The sequence below is a fragment of the Delphinus delphis genome, chromosome 11, assembly GCF_949987515.2.
Source record: "Delphinus delphis chromosome 11, mDelDel1.2, whole genome shotgun sequence".
Classification (NCBI taxonomy): domain Eukaryota; kingdom Metazoa; phylum Chordata; class Mammalia; order Artiodactyla; family Delphinidae; genus Delphinus; species Delphinus delphis.
This window is the reverse complement of record NC_082693.1, coordinates 38,858,116-38,883,906: the sequence shown is the minus strand read 5'-3', so window position 1 is coordinate 38,883,906 and position 25,791 is coordinate 38,858,116. Positions and strand designations below refer to the sequence as shown.

Genomic DNA, 25,791 nt, shown 5'->3' with positions numbered 1-25,791 from the left:
GAATCGGGCTGGGTAGTGTGCTGAGACGCACCTGGCGCAACGTTATCCTCTCTGAATCCGAGTCCAGGTCCCGCGGAGGCTGCAGCCATGAAGGAGAGACGGGCCCCCCAGCCAATCGTGGCCAGATGTAAGCTCGTTCTGGTGGGGGATGTGCAGTGTGGGAAGACAGCTATGTTACAGGTGTTGGCGAAAGACTGCTATCCCGAGGTGAGCTGCTCGCCCGACGACTGGCCAGCTTTCCTCCTTGCCCGTATGCCAGCTGGGGGTAGATTCCCACCCGCCCAGGGGAGCTGTCTCACCCCGCCCCACCCCTCCCCATCCTCAGCCGCTTTCTGGCTGGAGGACCGCCCTGCCTTAGCTTCCCCTGAGACCTGTTCCACTTCTGCCGCCCCGAAGGCTCCTCCTCACCTCTTCACCCATAGGTCCCCCCATCAAATCCCCTCCTACCTCCCTTCATCCTGGAGTCTGCTCTTGGGAGAGGGAACTGGAAGCATTTGAGAGTCTGGGGTTTTTTCTTGACGTAATACCTGTCCATCCCTTCACCCATCCTCAAAGGTTCTATGCGCTTGTCCCCAGGCAGGCTTCTGCTGCTCCTTTCTGCTGCCTTGCTGGTCCAAGGGGCTTGTGGGGAAAAGATAAAGCGCTAGAATTGGCTTGTGGCTGTGACATTGGAAGACAGACAAATCTGGGGACAAGAGGAATCTTTGTGTGTGTCTCCCTAACCATCTAGGATATGGGGGGCTTGTCCCTGGCAGGCAGTCATTCACATTTCTTACTCTGATGGAGCAAACTGTCTGTGCCTCTACACTCCCCTCCCTCTGTCCCATGTGGTCCCTCCTGCCCCAGGTATCCCCTCCTCTCCTTATCTCCTGACACTTTCGTGTCTCACTAAGATGAGCGGCTTCTTGTGTAGCCAGCACTAACTGGAGGGTTACAAGGGTAGGGACGCCCAGGGTGTGAATAGTTCCTCTCTTTTCACAGACGTATGTGCCCACTGTGTTTGAGAATTACACAGCCTGCTTGGAGACAGAGGAACAGAGAGTGGAGCTCAGTCTCTGGGACACCTCAGGTAAGACTGCTGGCCCCAAGTCCCCGCCTTCCCACCCCTACTGGTCTGCTGCAGCTGCCGTCTTTTAGAAATTGTTTCCCTCTTTGACGGGGAGAAGGAGTTTGGTGCTTGCTGGAAACTGAAAGAAGGGGACCTGAAGATTCTTTGGTTGGGGTTGTGGGGAGAGTTTGGCCAACTCAGTTGGCTGGTCCAGGGGTTCAGAGTGGATAAACCCCAGAAGCTACTCACTTCTCTGGGTCTGGCTCCATCCTTCAGAGGGCTGAGATGGTGAGGTGGATGGACCCCGGAAGACTACTGGAGGAGGCAGTTAGGGCTTCTCCATTTCCACTCCCTGCCACCCAGCACACACACACACAGGCTTTACTGCCCCAGAGCAAAGCCAAAGAAGAGGCAGGAGGCAGTGCTGCTGGAGGCCGTTGTGGGTGAGGCAAGGAGACAAGCCTGCTTTGGGGGAAATATTGCTCCTGACTCAGTTTTCTCTCCCGCATTCCATCTCAGGCCACTGCTGCCTGCTTGCCTGCCGCAGCTCAGCCCCACTGTCATACCTCTGCGGCTGAGGGATGAAGCGATGCATCGTCAGTGTTTTGGAGGGTGGGGGCTTAATATGGGGCATGGGCACGTTGTACCTAGTTGGGGGGGCTGTTGGCTCTGACTGGGCTCTGTCTTTCTGGATCGTAGAAAGCAGTATGTTTCAAGCTTCTCATCCCTAAACCTTCAGTGCTAGTCTATCCTTTGCTTTGATTCTGACCCCTTCATTATCTCTTTAGCCCAGCCCTTTTTTTAATAGACTGAGCTCAGAGTCATAATTAAGGACTAAAAGCCAGGAATAGGAGAAAGAAAATAAAATCCACTTCTCTCCAAAAAATGCATATTCAGGCTGAGTTTAAGAGGAACTATAAATCACTAGGGGTTTCCTGTTACATATAAATATGCCATCCTACTCCTCCAAAGAGCTGTTATTCCCAGCATCCAATTTTGAGGTCTCGAAAGATTGGAGGTAGGGGATGGGTAAACGGAAAATGAGACTTCCTTTTGCTCCCCACTCCCCGAAACAAAACAAATTCCTCAACCTCAACGGAGGCATGCTTTCCTCCATTGCAGTTCCAGGGGCTGGGAGGCAGGATTCTGGTTATCCTGGACTGTGCTGTGCTGGCTGGACTGGACTGGAATGCAGCGTGGCTGCATGATGTATGGTTTTTCGTCTGCTGTACTCTGCCCACCTCTCAATCTTCCCAGAATCTTACTGCAGCTCATCTCTTTTCACTACCACCACCCCAAAGAGCCCCTCCTTCTCCTCTCACAGTCAGAATGCAGCCCTTGAATCCCAGTCCAGATAACGGAAAGTCAGCAAGGTGGTCTCTGTTCCCTGTGTCGCATCCCCCCAGCCCGTCCCCCACCCCCCGAGTTCTGAAAGGTTGCAGGCTATCGGTCATCCTCAAACTCCCTCTTGCAAATGAAGTGCCCACAAGGGAGAGGGAGAAGCAGGGGTGTGTGGGATGGGGCTTCCCAGCACTGGGGCCAGGGTTGAACCTGTTCCCATTATTCACTTGCTGGTCTTAGGGGAGGGGGATCGCTTGGAGCCAGAATGGAGGCGTCCTCCCCTCCCCCTTCCCCAGTGCTGCAGTGCTCCCTTTGCTCGGTGATGCTGTGATAAGACCCCACCTCAGAGAGGGATGGGGACCAATTGCTGAAGGAGCAAGCAGCTATCCCAACTCCCCTTTACTCCTTTTTTTTTTAACAACTAACCCCCCCCACACCGCCTCAGATTGGATTCCCCCCAGTTTCCATGGCAATTGCGGTTCAGGGAGAGGGGCTGCTTGCTATTCTGAGCACGGATTGTCTGGGTTCCAAATCTGCTACTCTTCCTTCCCCAGGGTGGAGGGGGGCAGGTTCAACCCCTAGCATTCTCCCGTATTGGACCACCTGAGTCTGCATTGCCTACTCCCCTCCCAGTGAAGGACCCTTATTCGAGCCTCTAAATCCCAGCTATGGGTGCTGCTGTCTCTGAGAACGCCTCCCTGAGATCTTGGGATAGGGGCTACAGCTTTCCTTGTGCCCTTTACAGCGTAAGCTGATTTGGGTGGGAGGAGTGGGACACTGAATTCTTGATGCTCTCCCTCCCCTGCCAGCCTCCTAGAGTTCTGACCCCACGGCAAAGAAGCGGGGCAGCCACTTATGTAACAGGCAGATTTGTTCCTTCACTGGGGAGACCCTAGAGCAGAGGTTGGGCAGCAGGCAGACTCCAGAAAAGAGACCTTAAACAAGGCCTGGTCTCTCTGTAGGGGTAGGAGCAGCTTCCCCTGGGACTCAGAAAACTGGCGGACCTTCAACTAAGCCCACTGTAGGAGATCCAAACAGGGCCAAATTATACTCCACCTCCCTTTTATTTTGCCCCCTTTCCCTTTTTTAGGACTAAGGAAGATGATATTCTTGTACCGCAGAAGGCGGTCAGGTCCCAAGCTTCGCACTGGAGCACATTCCCCTGGGGCATGGGTGGGGCCATCTCACCTAAGGGACCAAGCGTGGTATTCCCAGGGCTCTTTTGGTTTAGGCCTGTAGGGAGGGAGAATGCCATGGCTCACCATCAGCTCTCTCTCGTCTCTACCAGGATCTCCCTACTATGACAATGTCCGTCCACTCTGCTACAGCGACTCAGATGCAGTATTACTATGCTTTGATATCAGCCGTCCAGAGACAGTGGACAGTGCGCTCAAGAAGGTAAGGCTGGATAAACTCTGCTATCTCTAGCTCAGCCTGAGAACAAAAAGGAATCTTGGGGACCTTGTCATCTAATCCCCTCTTGGGTAACAGGAAGAAACTGAGGCCAGGGAAGGCAGAGATTTGCCTGAGGCCACATTAGCTACAGCTCCAGGACTAGAACCCAGATCTCCAGTCCCCTCTGCATCCTGCCTCTGCCCCTCTCCTGCACTGCTCTGTCAGAGGCCCAGCAAGGGAGGGAAGTGTTGAGACTCAGGAAGTGAGGGATTGAGAGTAGAGAACCGTCTGGTGATATGGTTTGAGGGTCGGGGAAGGGGCCTTTTGGTGGCAGCTTTCATTGACCTTGATCCCAGGCCTTCTGGACTGGGCAAGCCAGGCAGGCCTGAGCCGAACTGCTGGTAGGAAATGCCTTGGTCCGAGTAGCAAGGTCTGCCCATACTGAGGAGTCCCAGGAAAGCTTGTGGAACTAGCCTAGTTTCCCAGAAGACTCTGGGATTATTTCCTTCCCTTGGAAAGAGACCGGTTGGCTTCTTCTTGGCTTTCTGGACTTGTGAAGCCCTCTGGGTTGAGGGGGCAGACCCATGCCCCATATGCTTGCCAGAGAGTGGGAGATTTGCCTCCGTGCTCTCTCTGGTGACTGGGCTGTTGAATTTGGGGACAGACTCTTGGAACAGCATTCCTGTGGCCCCAAAGCCCTCATGGGCAGGAAGATGATGTAATTAGTGCAGTGGTGGTGCTGTGACTCAGAGGGAGGGCTGAGCTGGTGGTGTACTGGATGGTGTGTGTGATGTTGCCAACTGGGTTTCTCCGGGTGTCCGTCAGCCACTGACTCTCCTTCCTTCCTCCTTCCCATCTTCTTGCACGGCTCTTCAGTGGAGGACGGAAATCCTCGATTATTGTCCCAGCACCCGCGTCTTGCTTATTGGCTGTAAGACAGACCTGCGAACAGACCTGAGCACTCTGATGGAGCTGTCCCACCAGAAGCAGGCACCCATCTCTTACGAGCAGGTGTGTGTGTGTGGTGTGGGGGGGGGGGCCCTCGTGTGTGTTGGGGGCTGAGTTGGGGAAGGCTACAGGAGAGGGCTTGAAATGTGCCCCTGCTCACACTCACTCACTACGGCAAGAGAGAATTGGTGTTCTGTGGGGCCATCTGTAATCAGGAAACTAGTTACCTGGATAGAGGTGCTGGGTGCCAGTTTACCCAGATTCATGCTATAGTTTGGCAGGTGAGCCATTCCTGTGTGTGCCACCTGCATTAGAATCACTAGAGGTGCTTTTTAGAATTCCTGACTCCTTATCTATAGAGTCACTCTGGGAGAAAAGTATGGGGATTGCATTTTTAATTAAGTCCCTGGATAACTTCTTATGCACATGGGAGTGTAAGGATCGTTTCTTTTAAACCAGTGTTTCACATTACAGTCATCCGGGGAGCTCTTGAAAATCCTAACGCCTCGGCATACCCCCAGAAATTCTGATTTACTTGTTCTGGCATCAGTATGGTTTAAAAAGTGTGCCAGGTGACTTAAGGTGCAGTCAGGCTTCACCTTCAGAAGATAATCAGCAGAGGGTGGTGGTGGGAGACTGGCAGTTGGGTCCATCGGAGCAGCCCTGGGGAGGACCACTGACCTTAGAAGGCAGTGTTTCAGAGCCATTTGGGGCACTGCATTGATGACCTCACTCCTCCCGCAGGGCTGTGCAATAGCCAAGCAGCTGGGTGCGGAAATCTACCTGGAAGGCTCGGCTTTCACCTCAGAAAAGAGTATCCACAGCATCTTCCGGACGGCGTCCACGGTGTGTCTGAACAAGCCCAGCCCAGTGCCCCCGAAGAGCCCTGTCCGAAGCCTCTCCAAGCGACTGCTCCACCTCCCCAGTCGTTCCGAACTCATCTCTTCCACCTTCAAGAAGGAAAAGGCCAAAAGCTGTTCCATTATGTGAAGCTGGGGTTGGAGAAGGGAGACAACCTCCCACTTCCCCCCTTGGGTTGCAGAGGCACGGGGAGAGGGAGGAGGAGACAATTTAGGACACTGGATGTGAGGTTTTCAGACGGCCACGGTGAGGGCTTGGAAGGAGACAGGAATGGGACAAGGAAAGAGCCGGGCCCAGCTTGAGGACCTGACACTGCGAAAGAACCATCACACCCCAAGCCAGGCACTAGGTGGCGGAGGGGCCGGCTGCCCCAGTGCCCTCCGCTCCAGAGGCAGGAAAGGTGTGGGGCTTTTGGGGGGGGGGGCATGCTGGCCTCATGGCTTTGGTTGGGGGCCTACAGGAGCCTCACCTTCAGCATCATGCCTCTTCCACACAGCGTTTCCATGCAGGCCAGGGGATGGGAGGGGTCCCTGAGCCCTTCCCTTCCCCTCCGAGGAGGCCACAGAGGAATGGAGAGTGGGGAAGCCAAGAGGCAGCTCCTCTGGGAGCTGAGCCCAGGTGCTTCGTAACTGGTAACTGAAATCAGAAGAGCAGGAGCTGGTCAGAGCCAATGAGAAGGAAACCTCATCTTTGCATAGCCCATGCCTCATGGAGAGGTGACATCATACATTCACATGCTTCTCACCTAAGTCCCCAGGGCCCAAGGGAGAAGCCCCAGACCCCCTTCTCTTGCAGCATGGGGGTGGTGGTGCTGCAGGACGCAGGGCTGGGTGGGGGTCACCAGACTTTTTCTGCCCTTAGGGCAGTATAGCTGGCATTTGTTTTATAGACTCTTGTCTTTGGAACCGGGGGGAGGGGGGAGTGTTTCAGTCTGTTATATGTTCTGTGTTTAAAGAAGAAAACCTATTTATTACTGAACAATATAGTACATATAAAGAAGTTGGCTCCGTACTCTTAGTTCCTGTCTCTGTTCCCTTTGGTCTTCGATAACGAGGAAAAGCTGTCTTGAGGTCCTTTCTGTGGGTTGCAGAGTGGCTGCCTCCACTGTTCCCTGGCACTTGCAACAAGGATCTCCTCCCTCTGCCCCACCCCCTGCCTCATCCCCTTCCCCACCCAAGTCCTTCTAAGCCAATGAAGATCTCCTTAGCCCTAGAGCAGGGTTTCTTAACCTCAGAACAAATGACATTTTGGACTAGATAATGCTTTGTTGTGGAGGCTGTCTTGTGCACTGGAGGATGTTTAACAGCATCCCTGGCCTCTACCAGCTAGGTGTCAGTAACACCCCTAAGTTGTCACAACCAAAAATGTCTCCAGATATTGCTAAATGTCCCTCAGTGCAAAATCACTCGTGGTTGAGAACCATTGCCCCGTGGAGAGTCTAGGGGAGAGAGACAAGGTTCAGCGGAATCATTAGAAGGAGATCCAAGCTGCTGAGATCCCAACCCCTGCAGAAGATAGACAGACTGAAGCCAAGCCTGGGAGGTTCCAAGGGTTCTGGTCTCCTCTGAGTTCAAGGCGAGGTGATGCCTTCTGCTTTCTGCAACTTCCAAGTCCATGGCCTGTTGATGGCAGCTCAGGGGCCTTAACATCCCTTCTCTTCAGCTGCTTACAGCTCTTTTTTCCAACTTTCACAGTGTACTGGAAACAGTTACTGTGTATTGAGTACTTACTATGTGCTCAGTATTGTGCTGAGTGCTTATCACATTTTTTTCAATTTAGTATTTTTAAAAAATTTTATTGAAGTATAGTTGATTTATGATGTGTTAATTTCTACTGTACAGCAAAGTAATTTAGTTATACCTATACATATATATATATATATATTCTTTTTCATATTCTCGTCCTAAACTGCCAATCCCAAACTCCCGATCCTCTCTACATTATCACATTTAACCTCATAAATGAAAATAGCTAACATTTGTTAAATGTTTACTATGGGTCAGGGCTGCTTATAAGTTCTTTATATGTTACTTATTCCTCTGATAACGCTATGGGGTACTACTGACGTCATTCTACAGACAGGGAAACTGAGGTTCAGAGAGATTCATGTGCCTCAGGTCACACAGCTAGAAAGTGATAGAACGTGGATACAAATCCAGGCAACCTGGCTCCAGAACATGCACTTTTTTTTTTAAGTTTAACCATTTAATTTTTTTTTTCACTTTTTAAAAATTGAATGAGTCTTCAAATTCTATAGTGCTTTACAATTTTCAAAAGTTTCACACACATGATTTCATATAATCCCATAATAACTCTCTTTTCCCCCTACCCCTATATTGCCCCTTCCCTCTCCCCTCTGGTAACCACTAGTTTGTTCTCTACAGAACATGCACTTTTTACTGCTCTGCTATCCTAGCCTGTGTGGCAAATGGTATTATTATCCCTCTTTTATAAAAGGAGAAATAGAAAAGCCAGAGATTCCACATGACTTGTACAAGATCATACTCTGGTTAAGTAGTAGAGTCAGGATTCAAACCCAGTCTCAATGTTAACTGTAATTCCATGGGCCCCTTACTGCTAGCCATGTGGTACCTAACTAGGAGACTCTCTCCCTATGGTCCTTACTAGAATGTAGTCCCTCTGTCTCCATCTCCAAAGATGCATATTTGTGAAAGAACTAGCAGGGTAGGAAAAACCATGCAAGTATCCTTTAAGCTCAATGTCTTACATGTGCCGTGAGAGAGGTGTGCACCAGTACTGGGGGAACTCTGCCACTCTGAACTTGGACAAGCTTCATCAACTTTCTGGGTCTCAATTTACTGATCTTTAAAGATGACTGAGAATGGTAGCCTGGAAATGGGGAAAGAGTATCTACTCTGAAATTAAATGAACTTGGAGTTGAATACTGGCTCCATTCTTTTGACTATGTGGACTTAGAATCTTTCTGGGCCACAATCTCCTTATCAGTAAAATGGAGATAATGCCCATCTTATACTATTAGAAGAACAAGTAAAGTTAGGGCTTCCCAGGTGAGGCAGTGGTTGAGAATCCGCCTGCCAATGCAGGGGACACGGGTTCGAGCCCTGGTCCAGGAAGATTCCACATGCCGTGGAGCAAATAAGCCCATGCGCCACAACTACTGAAGCCCATGCGCCTAGAGCCCGTGAGCCACAACTACTGAGCCCGCGTGCCACAACTACTGAAGCCCGTGTGCCTAGAGCCCGGGCTCTACAAGAGAAGCCACCGCAGTAAGAAGCCCGCGCACCGCAACGAAGAGTAGCCCCCACTCGCCACAACTAGAGAGAAGCCCGCGTGCAGCAAGGAAGACCCAACGCAGCCAAAAATAGAAATAAATAAATTTATTTTTTTTTTAAAAAGTAATGTAAGTTAAGTGTCCAGCACAGAGTTGGGTACTAGGAGGCATCAATACTTAGTAAATAGCAACCGCAGCTCTACACCTTTGGTCTGATGTTAGCTCCATTCTGTGAGTGGACAGCCCTCCAGTGTTCACTGGGTGAATTACACCCGACAGACCTGAGACAACTTTTCCATTCTCTCTGTGAGGTCCAAGTGGGCAGCTCAAAGACTGCAGAGTTCTAAGAGCAGAAATGTGCCTATCCCAGAGTTAATTTGGGCCTTTATGCTTGAGGCTCAGAGCTTTAGGATTATTTGGGCCTATCCTAGGCTCTGCTTCCGTAGAACTGAACACATTCAGAGAGAAAAACCAGAACTAAAGCTATGTGGGATTGAAACCAAAAAGCTGGTGATGGGAAAAAGGGAAGGAAAGAGGCATTAGTTACTTCCTGGTATCTATCTAAACCGTCCTAGAAGTTGCCAGAGTTTTTGTTTTTGTTTGGGAGGAAGGGGGGTAGAATTATGAACCATGTGACCAAAGAGAAACAAAGTGAAAGTACAATTTTGGGGGAAAAGAATCTCATTGGAGGACTGAAAAGAGGGAACTAGGAGAAAGAAAGAACAAAAAAGTATTAAGATAACCCAAACAACTGGCCAGATTCCAAACAGCAAAAGAGTGAAGAAGGCAAGTCCTATCTGGAATGTTGAGAAAACCAGGTGCCACAGCCCAGGAGATACCATCCTTCCAGGAGGCCTTTGGAATCCATTGTGTGGGCTCATTTTGAGTTGTCACACTAACCAGGGTGTTGCCGCCTGGCCAGGGTTGCTAAAATGTCCTCCTAAACCTGGGATAGTCTCACACCGTGAATTGTCCCACCCTCATTGGGAAATACTAGGCTGCTCCTGTAACTTAACTTTTAGTTTGTCCACCCGTAAAATAGGGCTAATAATCTATCTCAAAGATTTTCTGTAAAAACGCTTTTCCATAAACGGTATTTATAGTTGTCACCGTAGTTGCCGGTTATAATTACGTGCTATCTAAGGAAGGCCTTAAATTTCTCCGTTGTAAGCCACAGGCCATGATGTCATTAACTACAGTTTCTAGGAAAACCAGCATATTCCAGGAGGACTGCGCCCGCGGAGAGAAAAACCTTTTGAGAACAGCCGGCCCAAGAAAAACTCTTCCTCCCGCAGACTCAAATGTTTGGCGAACCACATTGCCCAGCGGCCCCCGCGGCCAGGGGCCGACGCTCTCACCGTGTATTCTGGGATTGGTAGTTTTCAGGCCCTCGCTCTCGGCCTGCGCTGCTCAGCACCAGGAACTCGCCTTCCCAGCTTGCCGCGCGGCCTGGGGAGCAGCCCGGCGACCAGGAAATGGGGAAGATGGCGACTGCTCGGCGACGTTGAGGCCGCGTTGGGCGGTTCGGACTCAAGAGTGGTGAGTCTCGGGCGATGGAAGCGTTTTCCAGGAGCTTGCAGAGAAGGCGAGAGTGAGGGCACAGCGGTGGCTCCTGTCTCCGGGATAAGACGGGAAGAACGCCTCAGGGAAGGGGCACGAGCTTGGAAAGCCCTGGCGGGCAGGAGCGAAAGGGCGCGGGCCCCAGCGGGAGTGTTGGCTCCTGGGGGCACAGGGCAGGTCCCTGGACGATGTTCCAGGTCAGACCTTTTCCCACGCGCACAGCACCTGTGATACCCTCAGTCCGACTTTATTCCTTCATGTTTCGAGTAGCCCTTGCTCCAGCCGAACTGAAACTCTGGTTTTTCTCCCAGAACCAGTCATGCTTTCCCGCCTCTGCGCCTCCTGTATTATTTCTTTTTCCGGGAATGACTTCTTCCTGGCACCTTCAGTTATACATCTTCAGATTCTACCTATATTTCAGTGCTCAAGAGCTACTTTCTCTACAGTCTTTCCAAATTCCCTTTTACAAGTGAAAGTAAACAACTTCTTTGAACTCCTGCAATAATTCATTTGAGCCTGCATCTTGCTATGTGTCTCATAACCCTCTTTTGTTTTGTAAGCTTCCTGTGGACAGGATCTTCCTGATTTCCTTTTGTAACTCACACAGCGCCTAGCATGGTGCCTTGCATATAGTGGATGCTTGATTAGTACATAGTTCACTGAATGAAAAAAACTCTGCCCCTGCCCTAAAGAACTGAGGAACTCAAAGATGTGGAGGTTTGTGATAAGTGGAACCTATAATAAAAGTTCCCTACGTTTACTTTCTTCTTATTTGCACTTCTCATTCTCTTCTAAGCTCACTCCACTCAGCCTTCTACTCCCTCCATGCCACTGAAACAGCTCTTGTCAAAGGTCGCCAAGCCATCTCTGTTTTTCCAAATGCAAGGGTCACTCCTTTATCTTCTAGTCTTTCTCCACTTGACACAGGTAACCCCTCCCTCCTTGAAACACATTTTTGATTTCTGTGATGCCGTACTTTACTATTTTTTCTTATTTCTCACTGGCTGTTGTTTCTTTCCAGTTTTTCCCTCTGGCTCCTCCTGTGCCTGACTTCTAAATGTTACAGTGTTCCGGAGGTCAATCCTGGGTCCTCCTCTAATTTCTTTTTTAACTAGAATGCCTACTTAGGTAATATCACTTAGCGTCCCATGGCTTTAAAAGCAATCTATATATTGATAACTCAAGTTACTGTCTCCAGACTCTCTCTTGAGTTGCAGAATTACATTTTCAACTGCCTTTCTGGAATCTCCACTTGGTTTTCTTATTGACATCTTACACTCAATATGGTCAAAATGAAACTTTTGATTTCTTCTAAGTCTTTTCCTTCCCCAGTCTCCTCTGGTCACTAATGGCACCGTGAACCATTTAACCAGTTGGTCAGACCGTAAATTTAGGAGTTACATTTGTCTCTCCTCTTTGTTTCCTCCCTTCATCAGTAAGTCCTATCAGCTCTGCCTTCAAAATGTACCCTGAAGCCCTCTACTTCTTTTCATCTCCATTGCCACTTTCCTAGAACAAGCCATTGTCATCTCTTGTGTAGACTACTGTAATAGCATTCTCAGTGGTTCTGTGTCCACTGTTGCCTCCCTACCGTATGTTTTCTTGCAAGTCACCAAAGTAATTCTTTGAAAATGTAAAATAAGACCACATCACTTCCTGTTTATCACCTTTCTAAGGTTCCCACTGCAGTTAGATTAAAATCCAAGTTCCTTTACCCTGGCCTGAAACACATTTCCATGATCTAACCCCTGCCTACCTCCCTGAACTCATCGCAAATCAGTCTTCCCCCTTGGTCACTGCCACTGAGCCACATGAGTCTATTTGTTTGGGCCCTGCCGTGCAGCCTGCGGGATCTTAGTTCCCTGACCAGGGATCAGACCATGCCCAGCAGTGAAAGCGTTGAATCCTAACCGCTGGACCTCCAAGGAATTCCTCACACGAGTCTATTTTATTTTTTTTACTTATTTTTTATTTTTATTTTTGGCTGCGGTGGGTCTTCGTTGTGGCATGCAGGATCTTCGTTGCGGCACGTGGGCTTCTCTCTAGTTGTGGTGCACGGGCTCCAGAGCGCGTGGGCTCTGTAGTTTGCGGCATACGCGCTCCCTAGTTGAGGCGTGCGGGCTCAGTAGTTGTGGTGCACGGGCTTAGTTGCCCCGCAGCATGTGGGATCTTAGTTCCCTGATCAGGAATCGAACCCTCGTCCCCTACATTGCAGGGCAGATTCTTTACCACTGGACCACCAGGGAAGTCCCACACGAGTCTATTTTTAATTGGCAAACATGCTAAGCTAGTTCTTGCCCCAGTGCCTTACTGTCCCTTCTGCCCAGTAAATTCTTCCTCTGATTTTTGCAGACTCTATTTCCCATCATTCAAGTCTCAGCTTACATGTCATCTAAAAAATTCTTTCCAGAGCCTTCTATCTCTTGTTCATACTGCTCCCCATCACGTCACCCTGTTTTACTCTCTTCATTAGCACTCATTACTGTTTGAAATTCTCTTATCTTTCTGCCTAACTGTTGTCTGCTTCACTGGAATTTAAGCATTATGAGATCAGAGACTTTGTTTTGTTTACTGCTGTACCTCTAGTACGCAGAATAGTTTCTGGCACCTACCAGGTACTCAGTGAATATTTGTCGAAAGAATGCTGATGTCCAGGATGCTTTATAGAGAAGATGGCCTTTCCTCTGGATTGTTTTCTTTTTTTCTTTAATAGAAGAGGGCTATTTTATTTTATTTACTTATTTTTATTTTTGGCTGCATTGGGTCTTCGTTGCGGTGCGCGGGCTTCTCGTTGAGGTGAAGCATGGGCTAGAGCACGGGCTCTAGGCTCATGGACTTCAGTAGCTGTGGCTTGCGGGCTTCTCGTTGAGGTGAAGCCTAGCTAGAGCACAGGCTCAGTAGTTGTGGCCCATGGGCTTAGTTGCTCTGTGGCATGTGGGATCTTCCCAGACCAGGGATTGAACCCGTATCCCCTGCGTTGGCAGGCGGATTCTTAACCGCTGTGCCACCAGGGAAGTCCCTGGATTGTTTTCTTAGGGCTATAAGTGGACGAGACATAAGTATAATTTCCATGTGATATGCATGACGTACTGGCAATTTTGAGGTAAAATGGGTTGTCTCCGCCTTTTGAAAGTGCTACTTGTTCATTTTTTTCTCTTCTTTACATACTCTCCCTTCTTAAAAATATATGGCAGGAATTACATGGGAAAGGGGGATCATAAGCTAAAGCTTAGGGAACTGTTATTTCCCTGGAACCATTTGGGGTTAAAGTAAGTTCTGAAAAATATATCCTGAGGCTTAGGGATGGTGGTGGTGATGGTGGAATAGAGGCAGATTCAGACTTGCTGTCTGAATTTAGCACCTGGCTGAAGTAAATTTTGTAGTCTGAAGGACAGTTGACAGTGTGGCATGGTGTTCAATGTCCCCTAGGCAGTATGGGGACAGAACAAATTCCTGCTCAAACTTTTCATGGGACTGGATCATAATCAAGGCTGTGAAAATCTGAGTAGGGAACATGAGTCAGAACGTCTGTGATCTCTAGTCTCTGGTACACTTCTTCCTCCCTCTTCCCCTCCTTCCCTCTCTCCATTCCTCCCTCCCTTATTTTAAGTTCTAAAATAATTGTAGGAAGGAAGGAAGTCGTAAAACCAAAGTGTATGGAGTCCTATGTACCCTTCACAAAGTTTTTGCCATTGTATAACTAGAAATACATTTCTTTTAATCTGAGTAAAAGTGAGTTTCTCTATTTGAATTTAGGTTTCCTTGAGGTGCTGATCATAATCCCAAATCTCTAAGTTAAACTCCTTTTTTCTCTTTTGAGCTTTCTTTGTGAGCTCAAGAGAACTTATCTCCCTTAGATGTATATATGTTGACTGATCCTGGTGGGCTGGCAGACACAATAGACTCCTAAGATAGGCAAAACAAGATGTTTCTAGAGATAGCTAGTACACTATTCATTAACTAACATTTCTTTTAATACTCTTGCAGTCTAATTATAAAAATAAGGTATATTCACTGTATACTTTTGGAAATGAATATTTACAAAAAGGAATCCCAGAGAAATAACATAGCATTAATGAATAAGAATGGGCCTCTGGAGCCAGACTGCCTAAAACTGTGACACTTAACACCCGTGTGTCCTTAGGCAAGTTACTTTATACATCTGAGCTTCAGCTTCTTCATCCATAAAGCATGCATACCAGTATATCTACCTCAGAGGGTTGTTTTGAGATTAAGTAAATTATTTGTAAAAAGTTTAGAGCAGTACCTAGTACATAATAAATACTCCTCTTACCCATGACAGATGGCAGGAGAGCTGGCTGATAAGAAGGACCGTGAGGCATCACCTTCCAAGGAGGAAAGGAAGCGATCTCGGACTCCTGAAAGAGAACGGGATAGAGACCGAGACCGGAAGTCTTCCCCATCTAAAGATAGGAAACGGCATCGTTCAAGGGAAAGGCGTCGAGGAGGCAGCCGTTCTCGTTCCCGTTCCCGTTCCAAGTCCACAGAAAGGTAAAGTAATTTTCTGTTTGTTACGTGAAAAGGGAGTGTACATTTCAAACTCCTTTATTCTTGGTTCCTCTGATGCCTCCATATTAGGGCATTAGTCTTTCATACATTTCTCTTAGTTCTTAAAGGTTAATAGGGAACTTGTAAGATGAAGGTCCAGATGATCAAGGAAGATAGTTCATCTGTTCACATAATCCATGGCCTATCATTGCCACTGATACTTAGCAGTACAGCTCTGAGCTCTTAGACCTTCTTAGAATTCCCTCATAACTTCTTGGGAAACACATTTTCCAATTTGTAAAATATTACTTTGGGGAGAAAAGAGCATGGGAACCTTCTTAGGGCTGCAGTGAAGCAGGATACTCAGGACTCAGGAAGTGTCATGTAATTTCCTAAATGTGCTGTCTTCAGAGAACGCCGGCACAAAGAACGAGAGCGAGATAAGGAGCGTGATCGGAATAAGAAGGACCGAGATCGGGATAAGGATGGGCACAGACGGGACCGTAAGCGATCCAGGTACCTGAGGGAGTGGGAGTGGGCTTTAGGGCAACACTCTGGTCGCTTCCTCTCTGCATCTCAGCTGGCTCAGCTTCGGGGGAAAGTAAATTTTCCATAGCGAATCCTATTGGCAGTTATAGTAGAACTGTCTTTTTTAGAAGGCACACACCTTCTTTAGAAAGGATAACCAGTTAGTGAAGTCACCACTTCTTGAGGGTCAGCTTGTTCTTAGAATTTAGTTTGAAAAGGTTACCACCCAACAAAACAGCTCCATCGGACCATTCAGTTTTCTAACCAGAATGTACAACATATATTTGTTGGGATAGCTTAATGCACCAGTATCTTGATCTCTTTGTTCTGGAAACTTTTTTTTTTTTAATTTGTTTCTTATTTATATTTTGGCTGCGTTGGGTCTTCGTTGCTGTGCGTGGGCTTTCTCTAGTTGCGGCGAGTGGGGGCTACTCTTTGTTGTGGTGCGCCGGCTTCTCATTGCGGTGGCGTCTCTTGTTGCAGAGCACGGGCTCTAGGTGTGTGGGCTTCAGTAGTTGTGGCACGCGGGCTCAGTAGCTGTGGCTCACAGGCTCTAGAGCGCAGGCTCAGTAGTTGTGGCGCATGAGCTTAGTTGCTCCGCGGCATGAGAGATCTTCCCGGACCAGGGCTCGAACCCGTGTCCCCTGCATTGACAGGGAGATTTTTTTTTTTTTTTTTTTTTTTTTGGTGGTACGTGGGCCTCTCACTGTTGTGGCCTCTCCCGTTGCGGAGCACAGGCTCCGGACGTTCAGGCTCCGGATGCTCAGGCTCAGTGGCCATGGCTCACAGGCCCAGCCGCTCTGCGGCATGTGGGATCTTCCCGGACCGGGGCACGAACCCATGTCCCCTGCATCGGCAGGCAGACTCTCAACCACTGCGCCACCAGGGAAGCCCCTGGCAGGCGGATTTTTAACCACTGCACCACCAGGGAAGCCCTGGAAACTTTCTATACAAAGTTTTTATTAGGCCCTGAATCTGTAGATTAGAATTCAGGGCAAAGAATAGAATTCTTGCAACAAACGCAGTGGGGTTGAGATCTCTTGCATATTAAGCTTATAGCAGGTGTGGGGAAAGATTGCTGGGGCTGGTAGGAAGGAGAGATGAGGAAAGGACATATATAGCAGTATCTGGGAAGGGTGTATGTGGGTGGCCATGTCGGCTAAATTTATTGTGTATTCTCAAGTAATGCAGGATTTTTTTTTTTCTACTGACATGCATATGCTGTTTGGAGGAAATAATTTTTTAATCAAAATATAGTTGATTTACAATATGGGGTTAGTTTCAGGTGTATAGCAAAGTGATCCAGTTTCGCGTGTATATATATATATATATATATATATACACACACACACACACACACACACGCACACACGTGTATATTTTCTGGTTTTTTTCTATTATAGGATATTACAAGATATTGAATATAGTTCCCTGTGCTATACAGTAAATTCTTTTTTTTAAGAAATTTTTTAATTGTATGTTTTTTATTTTTAAAAAAGTTTAATTTATTTATTTTTGGCTGCGTTGGGTCTTCGTTGCTGTGCGCGGGCTTTCTCTAATTGCGGCGAGCGGGGTCTACTCTTTGTTGTGGTACGTAGGCTTCTCATTGCCGTGGCTTCTCGTTGTGGAGCACGGGCTCTAGACGCACGGGCTTCAGTAATTGTGGCACGCAGGCTCAGTAGTTGTGGTTCGCGGGTTCTAGAGCACAGGCTCAGTAGTTGTGGCTCGTGGGCTCTAGAGCACAGGCTCAGTAGTTGTAGTGCACGGGCTTAGTTGCTCCGCGGCATGTGACAGCTTCCCGGATCAGAGCTCGAACCCATGTCCCCTGCATTGGCAGGCAGATTCTTAACCACTGTGCCACCAGGGAAGTCCCTACAGTAAATTCTTGTTGTTTATTTTATATATAGTCATGTGTATCTGTTAATCCCATACTCCTAATTTAGCCTTCCACGCCCCCCTTCCCCTTTGGTAACCGTAAGTTTGTTTTCTGTGTCTGTGAGTTTGTTTCTGTTTTGTAAATAATTCATTTGTATTATTTTTTAGATTCCACGTATAAGTGATACCATATATTTGTCTTTCTCTGTCTGGCTTCACTCAGTGTGATAATCTCTAGGTCCATCCATGTTGCTGCAAATGGTAATATTTCCTTCTTTTTTATGGCTGAGTAATATTTGGAGGAAATAATTTTTGATATCAGTAGTGAAGATCCACTTCCCAGAAGAGAATAGTCTCAGAAAAGGAGATTCAGGTAGAATGGGGCCAAGATAGGGTCATTGTTAGGTTTCAGAGCAGGCAGAGTGACCAGGTCTGCAAAAGGAGCTTCAGGACATGTTGGATGACCGTGGGCCAGTCTTGCTGAGTCGTGGGAAAACTTCCATCCTCTTTTGGCGAGCTCAGTCTGAGCCTCATCCAGGGGCTAGGCTAAGAGTGATATGGACTTTTCCTGTTCCTTTGCCTTTAAGTTTATCTCCTGGCCGAGGAAAAGATTTTAAATCTCGGAAAGACAGAGACTCTAGGAAGGATGAAGAGGATGAACATGGTGATAAGAAGCCTAAGGTAAAAAGAGGAAGGATTTTTTTCCTCATCTTCCTCTTCAGTTCAAGCCCAACTTTGTTCTTCATAGGGAGAGAGCCTCTATGGACTGAAGTCCTGTGTTTTATCTTCAGGCCCAGCCATTATCCCTGGAGGAACTTCTGGCCAAGAAAAAGGCTGAGGAAGAAGCTGAGGCTAAGGTAAGAGCTTGAAGGTCTGTATTAGTTGGCTGGGGCTGCCATGACAGAACACACGGACTGAGTGACTTAAACAACAAAAATTTATTTTCTCACAGTTCTGGAGGTTAGAAGTCTGAGATCAGATGGGGTTGTTTCTTCTGAGGCTTCTCTCCTTGGCTTGTAGATGGATGTCTTTTCCATATTCACATGCTCTTCCCTCTGTGTGTGTATGCTCCTGGTATCTCTGTGTGTCCAAATTTTCTCTTTTTATAAGGACACAGTCAGGGCCCAACCTTGGAGCCTCAGGTTACCTTAATCACCTCTTTAAAGGCTCTGTCTCCAAATACAGTCACATTCTGAGGTACTGGAGGGTAGGGCTTCAACATGTGAATTTTGAGGGAGACACAGTTTAGCCCGTAACAGGGTCCTGGGCCTATTTATGTTTTCCTTAACATGTTTAATGCCTGAGCAAATATTTTTGGGCTCCCTGCCATCTTGCCATCAGTGGTGTGATTATACCCTGTTCCTAGATCATTGTTTACAGTTGTAATCTGTTTTGTAGCCCAAGTTCCTCTCCAAAGCAGAACGAGAGGCTGAAGCCCTAAAGCGACGGCAGCAGGAGGTGGAGGAGCGGCAGAGGATGCTTGAGGAAGAGAGGAAGAAAAGGAAACAGTTCCAAGACTTGGGCAGGAAAATGTTGGGTTCGTTTTCTTACCCTGTGGCCCCTAGACAGGGTAGGGAAGGGTGGGAATGGGATTGTGGTGTAACTTAGGAGAGCTAGAAAGCTATTTGCTCTGAGTTTGGAAGAAGGAAGGATGGGGCAAGTTTCTGAGAAAAATATCTTTCTGTTAGGTCTCCATTTCCCTTGTATCATAAATCTCCCGCCCCATTTTTTTACTCATTTGGTGTCTGTTGTCTGGATCTCCTCCATGCCCTCTTTTTTCTTCCACTGAGTTCTTCTGCAGCTTTGCTTTCTTTGGTCTACAGAAGACCCTCAGGAACGGGAACGTCGGGAACGCAGGGAGAGGATGGAGCGGGAGACCAATGGAAATGAGGATGAGGAAGGGCGGCAGAAAATCCGGGAGGAGAAGGATAAGAGCAAGGAACTGCATGCCATTAAGGTACAGGCCTCAGCTCTGTCTTCGTGGCCCCACGCTCCTCACACACTAAGGAGGCTTGCTTGTTGGGCCAGTCTGATCTCTGTATATGAGGTTTGGGCCTCCCGTTTGATGGGCTTTGTGTTCTGTGCCCGGGCAGGAGCGTTACCTGGGTGGCATCAAGAAGCGGCGCCGGACGAGGCATCTCAATGACCGCAAGTTTGTCTTTGAGTGGGATGCATCTGAGGACACTTCCATTGACTACAACCCCCTGTGAGTGTCTTCAGGCCTCAGTGCTAGGTCTTTTAAACTAGGCAGTTGCTAGAGAGAACCAGTGACTACAGAGATAGAAGTAAGATAGGCTGGGATGAGGAGATGGGTAAAATAGTAGTTAGCCAGCCCTCTGGGCGATGAAGGACCCTGGCTGGAAGGGGAACTGGTAATGTTGGTAGTCTGCACCTCCATCCTTGTGCTTAGCAGCTCCTTCTCTTTTCCTCTTCCTCTGTCTCAATCCCAGGTACAAAGAACGGCACCAGGTGCAGTTGTTGGGGCGAGGCTTCATTGCAGGCATTGACCTAAAGCAGCAGAAACGAGAGCAGTCACGTTTCTATGGAGACCTAATGGAGAAGAGGCGGACGCTGGAAGAAAAGGAGCAGGAGGAGTGAGTGGGCAGGGCTGCAGGTGGTTGGGCAGAGCCGAGTCTACAGGAAGGAGACGGAGGATACGAACCCCTTCATTCCCCATGTCCTGCTCCAGGGCAAGACTCCGCAAGCTTCGTAAGAAGGAAGCCAAGCAACGCTGGGATGATAGGCATTGGTCCCAGAAGAAGTTGGATGAGATGACAGACAGGGACTGGCGGATCTTCCGTGAGGACTACAGCATCACCACCAAAGGTGGCAAGATCCCCAATCCCATCCGATCCTGGAAAGACTCTTCTCTGCCTCCACACATCTTGGAGGTCATCGATAAGTGTGGCTACAAGGTATGAAGGAGCAGATTGGCCCAGAAGGCCTTACGTGTTCCCAGATTCTAGGGGGTACGGATTTAATTTGAGAACAGAGAACTTTGTTCCTAGACTGTTCGGTGCCTTCTCTGCCAGTGGGCACCAAGGTGACGTCTCTCAGTTTCTGGTGGAAGTATTGTTTGTTGATTGTGTTTCTTCTCGGGTCCCATTCCTGTTCACTGTGCTTGGTGTCCTCCCGTTGTGCTAGCATATGTGCCCACTCTGTCAGCAGCAGCCCAGGTGGTATAATTTTGCCTGTACACGTTACTGTCTCTGGGTCACTACAGGAGCCGACACCTATCCAGCGTCAGGCAATTCCCATTGGGCTACAGAATCGTGACATCATTGGAGTGGCTGAGACTGGCAGCGGCAAGACAGCAGCCTTCCTCATCCCGTTGCTGGTCTGGATTACCACTCTCCCCAAAATTGACAGGTGACATCAGCTGACACCAGTTGGTGAAAATGGCAAATGAGCATTTGGTTTTCTTTTTAAGTCTATAATCAGAAGCCTTTAGTCTGGGTCAGATATTAGGGAGTAATTGGATCATGATATCAAAGAAGTGCATGATTTTATTGCTGGCAAGGACCACTCCCTGGAGAGCTTGGCTATCCCGGCGTCTGATCTTTAAGAGCAATTGTTACATTCTTTTCCCACCACCCTCCTCATTCCCTTTAGTTGCCCTTAAGAGTGACTTTGTCTTGCTCCTGTTTGTGGTTGGATGAGAACCAAAGCTCATGAAACTGTGGAATGCCCCATTTACCACAGGATCGAAGAGTCAGACCAGGGCCCTTATGCCATCATCCTGGCCCCCACTCGTGAGCTGGCTCAGCAGATTGAGGAAGAGACCATCAAGTTTGGGAAGCCGCTAGGCATCCGCACTGTGGCCGTCATTGGCGGCATCTCCAGAGAAGACCAGGGCTTCAGGCTGCGCATGGGTTGTGAGGTTTGTTCACCTGGCCGGCAGCCAGCCCGCCATTTGGGAGGGCTCTCTGTCTGGGGGCTCTGTTTCTAGTTTCTGCCATAGATGTACAGTAAATGAAGAAAGGGGCTGGTATGTATATATGTGCTGTTATTTATGGGGGACTTATGCACCAGGGATTGTACTCTGTATATCATTAATTCTCACAACCACCTTAAAGAGAATAGATAACGGTATTTCCATTTTAGAGGTGAAGCTGAGAATCAGGTTAATAACTTGCCCAAAGTCACAGCTGGTGATGGGTAGAGCTGAGATTCATATGTGAAGGCTGTGCTCTTAATCGCTCTGAAAGACCATGTCGTTGATTTTGTGTTGCCTTCTTCTTAGGGTAGGGGAGGAGAGCTTTTTACGAGAAGTCTGCTGTAGGAATCAAGTCTTCTGCAGGCTTCTTAGTGTAATCCCTTTATCCAACCCCCTCCATAGTATCGCTTAGTCTCTCTTCCATCAAAGAAAGTTCTGTTGATGTTGCCTCTTCTGTCTAATCCCTGGACCTTACTCAGAGACCCCATTCATTCCTGAAAAAAATCCAAGGTAGCAACAAGTGATTTCATGCCACTTCTCAGGAACTTTCACTACCAAACATAACTGGAGGTTGGGGTCAAAGTTCCTTAGCATTGGGGATCTATTGGGTGGATAGTTCACAGAAGAGAGAAGAAAGGGGTACCTGCTGGGGCCACACATGATTCCACTGTACCCCCCAGATAGTGATTGCTACTCCAGGACGTCTGATTGATGTGCTGGAGAACCGCTACCTGGTGCTGAGCCGCTGTACCTATGTGGTTCTGGATGAGGCAGACAGGATGATTGATATGGGCTTCGAGCCAGACGTCCAGAAGATCCTGGAGCACATGCCTGTCAGCAACCAGAAGCCGGACACGGATGAGGCCGAGGACCCTGAGAAGATGTTGGCCAACTTCGAGTCAGGAAAACATAAGTACCGCCAAGTAAGGCTGCTTCCCTAGGCTGGGAAAAGTTGGGCAAGTTGCCAGACCTGCTCCAGGGCCCTTCTTGCCCTAGGCAAGTGCATGTTTCCAGAATGGTGAGGCATGGCTCCCCATGTACAGTCCTCTCACAGTCCTAGCAGTGTAGCCTCTTAGCCCTGGAAAAATGATTCCAAACAGTCATGCTACTGCCCGCCACAGGTGCTGGCAAATGCTCTCAGCCCTTCCTGTTAGCATAAGATGTAAAGTACTCTGCTGAACAGGCACTGAGGAAAAGAAGTGGGAAGGCAAAGGACAGTTCTCTCTCTGTCAGGCACTACTTCTGGCAGAACTCACACCATGGCTCATTTTCTGTTCTGCAGCTTGGGCTGCGCTGCCTGGGCTGATGGTGGGATGTGTGATGTGTCTGCCTGGGCCCAGGGCTGAACCTCTTGTTTTCATAGACAGTCATGTTCACGGCCACCATGCCCCCAGCGGTGGAGCGTCTAGCCCGGAGCTATCTTCGGCGACCTGCTGTGGTGTACATTGGCTCTGCCGGCAAGCCCCACGAACGTGTGGAACAGAAGGTCTTCCTCATGTCAGAGTCTGAAAAGAGGTATGGGGGCAGCTGAGCCAGGGGAAACAGAAAGGAGAAGAGGCTTTTTTTAGTGCGAGTGGTGGCCGGAGGGCGACTGTTCTGCCGTGTTGAAGAGCTGGGCATTGGAGATCCTGGAATTGGTGTTTGTAGATCAGTGTTGGGCATTTCACTTGGAGTGGAGGGTAGTATGCATCTCATTTTTCTCTTCCTCTTCTCTCCAGGAAAAAGCTGCTGGCAATCTTGGAGCAAGGCTTTGATCCCCCCATCATCATTTTTGTCAACCAGAAGAAGGGCTGTGATGTTTTGGCCAAATCCCTGGAGAAGATGGGGGTGTGTCTGGGGGGGGAGAGCAATGCCTGGTCTCTTTGGTGCTGCTTTCTGAAACTAGACGGGCCCCCTAGGCTTCTGCTTTCAGTGCTTACCTACTCTTGAACCTCTCCAACATTTAACAAGCCAGGGTCAGAGGGAAAAGGGTGGTTGATGGGGATAAAGAGGACTTGGTCGATTGCTGTGACTCCCTGTCCATTCCAGCAGTGCCAGCCACAGCTGCCTTGGGTCTTTCTCCAAGTGTGCTGGGGCCAGGGAGAGGTTATGAGACACATCCTGGCAGGATCTGAGGATATGGAGTAGAGTGGGTCAAAGTGTTTCGTGTTTATTTATGTTTGGGAGAGAGGATGGTGTTGTCAGGAGGGAGATGTTAGTGATGAGTGTCCTTTACTCCTGATACTGGTGTTGGAGGGGAAGGGTGTGTCCTTTCCACTCAGGCTTAAACTTCCTTAAATTTCTTGGTCCCTGCTTTCCACCCTCATCTCTTACCCTCATTCTCTCTTTCACTACTTCTCATCTGTCTGGCTCCACGTCTCACCCCTGATTGCTTTACCTTTGACCTTGCCCTGTCTGTGTCTCCCCTCACCACCACCCCCAATCTCTCCTATCCCTTTCTTCAGCTCATCTGTTCTCTCCTTACTTCAGTTGCCCTTGTTCTCTTCTGCCTCCTTCCCCTTTCCATCTCCCCTGCTGCTCTCTGCAACCCTCCCTCCTCCCAGTCCACTCCCTCCTAACTTCTGTCTTTCCATGATCCCATTGCTCTTTCTTCACCTCACCATTCTTCCAACAGTACAATGCTTGTACGCTGCATGGTGGAAAAGGCCAGGAGCAGCGAGAGTTTGCACTATCCAACCTCAAGGCTGGGGCCAAGGATATTTTGGTGGCTACAGATGTGGCGGGTCGTGGTATCGATATCCAAGATGTGTCTATGGTTGTCAACTATGATATGGCCAAAAACATTGAAGGTAAGTGCAGGGGAAAGCAGCTTCAATCCAGGTAAAGGGAGATTCCTTGCCCGTTTCTCCTCGAATAGCTCCACTGAGGAGGCTCCTGCTGTCAAGTCTCACAGCTCTGAGCCTAGGGCTGCTTGTCCCAGTGAGAAGAGCTCCTGCCCTGTATCTCTCTTGGGTGTGTTGTCCCAGCTCCTGGGATTGCACTCTGTCTTCTGGGTATGGAGAAGAACGGAGCTGGGCCACTCCGTCTTAATGTGGTAGGATGGCCGCCATCAGCAGTGCCAGCGGGCAGAGCACCGTGGGCACTGCAGATTCAGGCAGTGCGAGCTGTGTTTACTGCCCTCAGAGGTGTGGTGGCAAGGATGAAGCCTTTAGAAGTGGAGGCTTCACGCACTGCTCACGAGGGCATCTGGCCTGGCGCCCTGAGTGACATTCCTCCCCCTCCTCAGATTATATCCACCGCATTGGCCGCACGGGACGAGCAGGCAAGAGTGGTGTGGCCATCACCTTCCTCACCAAAGAGGACTCTGCTGTGTTCTATGAGCTGAAGCAAGCCATCCTGGAGAGCCCGGTGTCCTCCTGCCCCCCAGAGCTGGCCAACCACCCCGATGCCCAGCACAAGCCGGGCACCATCCTCACCAAGAAGCGCCGGGAGGAGACCATCTTTGCCTGACACAGCACTCTCCCTGCGGTTCGAGGCTGCGCCCTGGAGCCTGTTCTTCAGGACCCTCACGTCTCTTCCCAGGTCCGCACTCTTATGGGGGCTTAGGAAACAATCAGACTCCCTGGCCCAGACCCTCAGTTCTGAAGGCCTGAGTGTGGGGCTGTAAGAGGAGAGGAAGCTAGGAGGCAAGGAGAACAAATTACCCTAGGTTTTGGCCCAGCCCTGCCCCTCCGGCGGGCTTTGGGATTGCATTGGGCCATCAGCTCTTGCCAGGTATGGGGGCAGCCAATTGGCACTGCCTCCTAGACTGAACAGACCTGGCTGCCGGGCTGGGACTTCTTCGGCACAGACGTGACTGCGTGAGCTGCAGCACCATCGTTGCCCTAGGTGACCCAGGGGATCTGGCACTGAGGAGTATGGATCTTGGACTCTTATGGTCATTTTGACAGCTGTTTGCCCTTTCGGATTATCAAACAAGTGGAGAGCCTTGTTTAGAGCTGTGCACGGCCCCTGTGCCGAGGGGTACCGTGCACTCCAGGCCCTCACCCGGGGAACTTTTTAGCAGGTGTGGGGATGGGGAGCTGGCTGAGTCCTTGAAGTCAGAGTGAACTTTCTGTTTTCTATTCTCTGAGAAGAGTTTGTATGTTCTGAGAATAAATACATGAATATTAAGGCTGTGTCTTAGTTCTAGCTAAACTCATCTCCCAGGTCCTCCCTGGTACCACAGAAGACCAGGAGGACAGCACTGGGCACAGTGGATTCACTTGGGAGATGAAAGAAAATCAACATTCAAAGAAGAGCCTAGGGTTTGAGCTGATAGTTTAAGTCTATAGGAGGTGCCTGAGGGGAGATGGAAAAGGCACCGACAGCAGGACCACGATGCATCTTCCCTCCCCTGCTCTGGCTTCACAGAACTTGAAGCTCTGCCCTGGACACCCTCCAGGGAGCTTTGCACAAGGGTGAGGAAGGAAAGCAGTTGTGAGACTTTGGCAGGTGAAGCAGTCAGAACCACTCTCCCGCCCTGGTGCAGTGTGCTTGACACCAAGTCTTCAGGACCTTTGCTTGTGGCTCCCTAACTGCCGAGCCCACTGCTCA

At 49.1% G+C, this 25,791-nt stretch overlaps 2 protein-coding genes across 2 annotated transcripts; both read left to right on the top strand.

Moving 5' to 3' along the window:
• RND1 (Rho family GTPase 1) lies at window positions 1-6,566 on the top strand. Its single transcript, XM_060026191.1, has 5 exons — window positions 1-207; window positions 982-1,069; window positions 3,678-3,787; window positions 4,661-4,795; window positions 5,477-6,566. Exons 1-5 carry the CDS (start codon window positions 88-90, stop codon window positions 5,720-5,722), a joined length of 699 nt encoding a protein of 232 aa, XP_059882174.1. The 5' UTR covers window positions 1-87; the 3' UTR covers window positions 5,723-6,566.
• Window positions 6,567-10,314: 3,748 nt separating this feature from the next.
• On the top strand, window positions 10,315-25,362 carry DDX23 (DEAD-box helicase 23). The gene is made up of 17 exons (XM_060024697.1): window positions 10,315-10,385; window positions 14,710-14,918; window positions 15,327-15,431; window positions 17,906-17,999; window positions 18,110-18,175; window positions 18,717-18,855; window positions 19,142-19,275; window positions 19,412-19,524; window positions 19,769-19,912; window positions 20,008-20,233; window positions 20,542-20,687; window positions 21,021-21,198; window positions 21,936-22,178; window positions 22,619-22,770; window positions 22,974-23,082; window positions 23,870-24,044; window positions 24,482-25,362. Exons 2-17 carry the CDS (start codon window positions 14,710-14,712, stop codon window positions 24,703-24,705), a joined length of 2,457 nt encoding a protein of 818 aa, XP_059880680.1. The 5' UTR covers window positions 10,315-10,385; the 3' UTR covers window positions 24,706-25,362.
• Window positions 25,363-25,791: the final 429 nt, after the last annotated feature.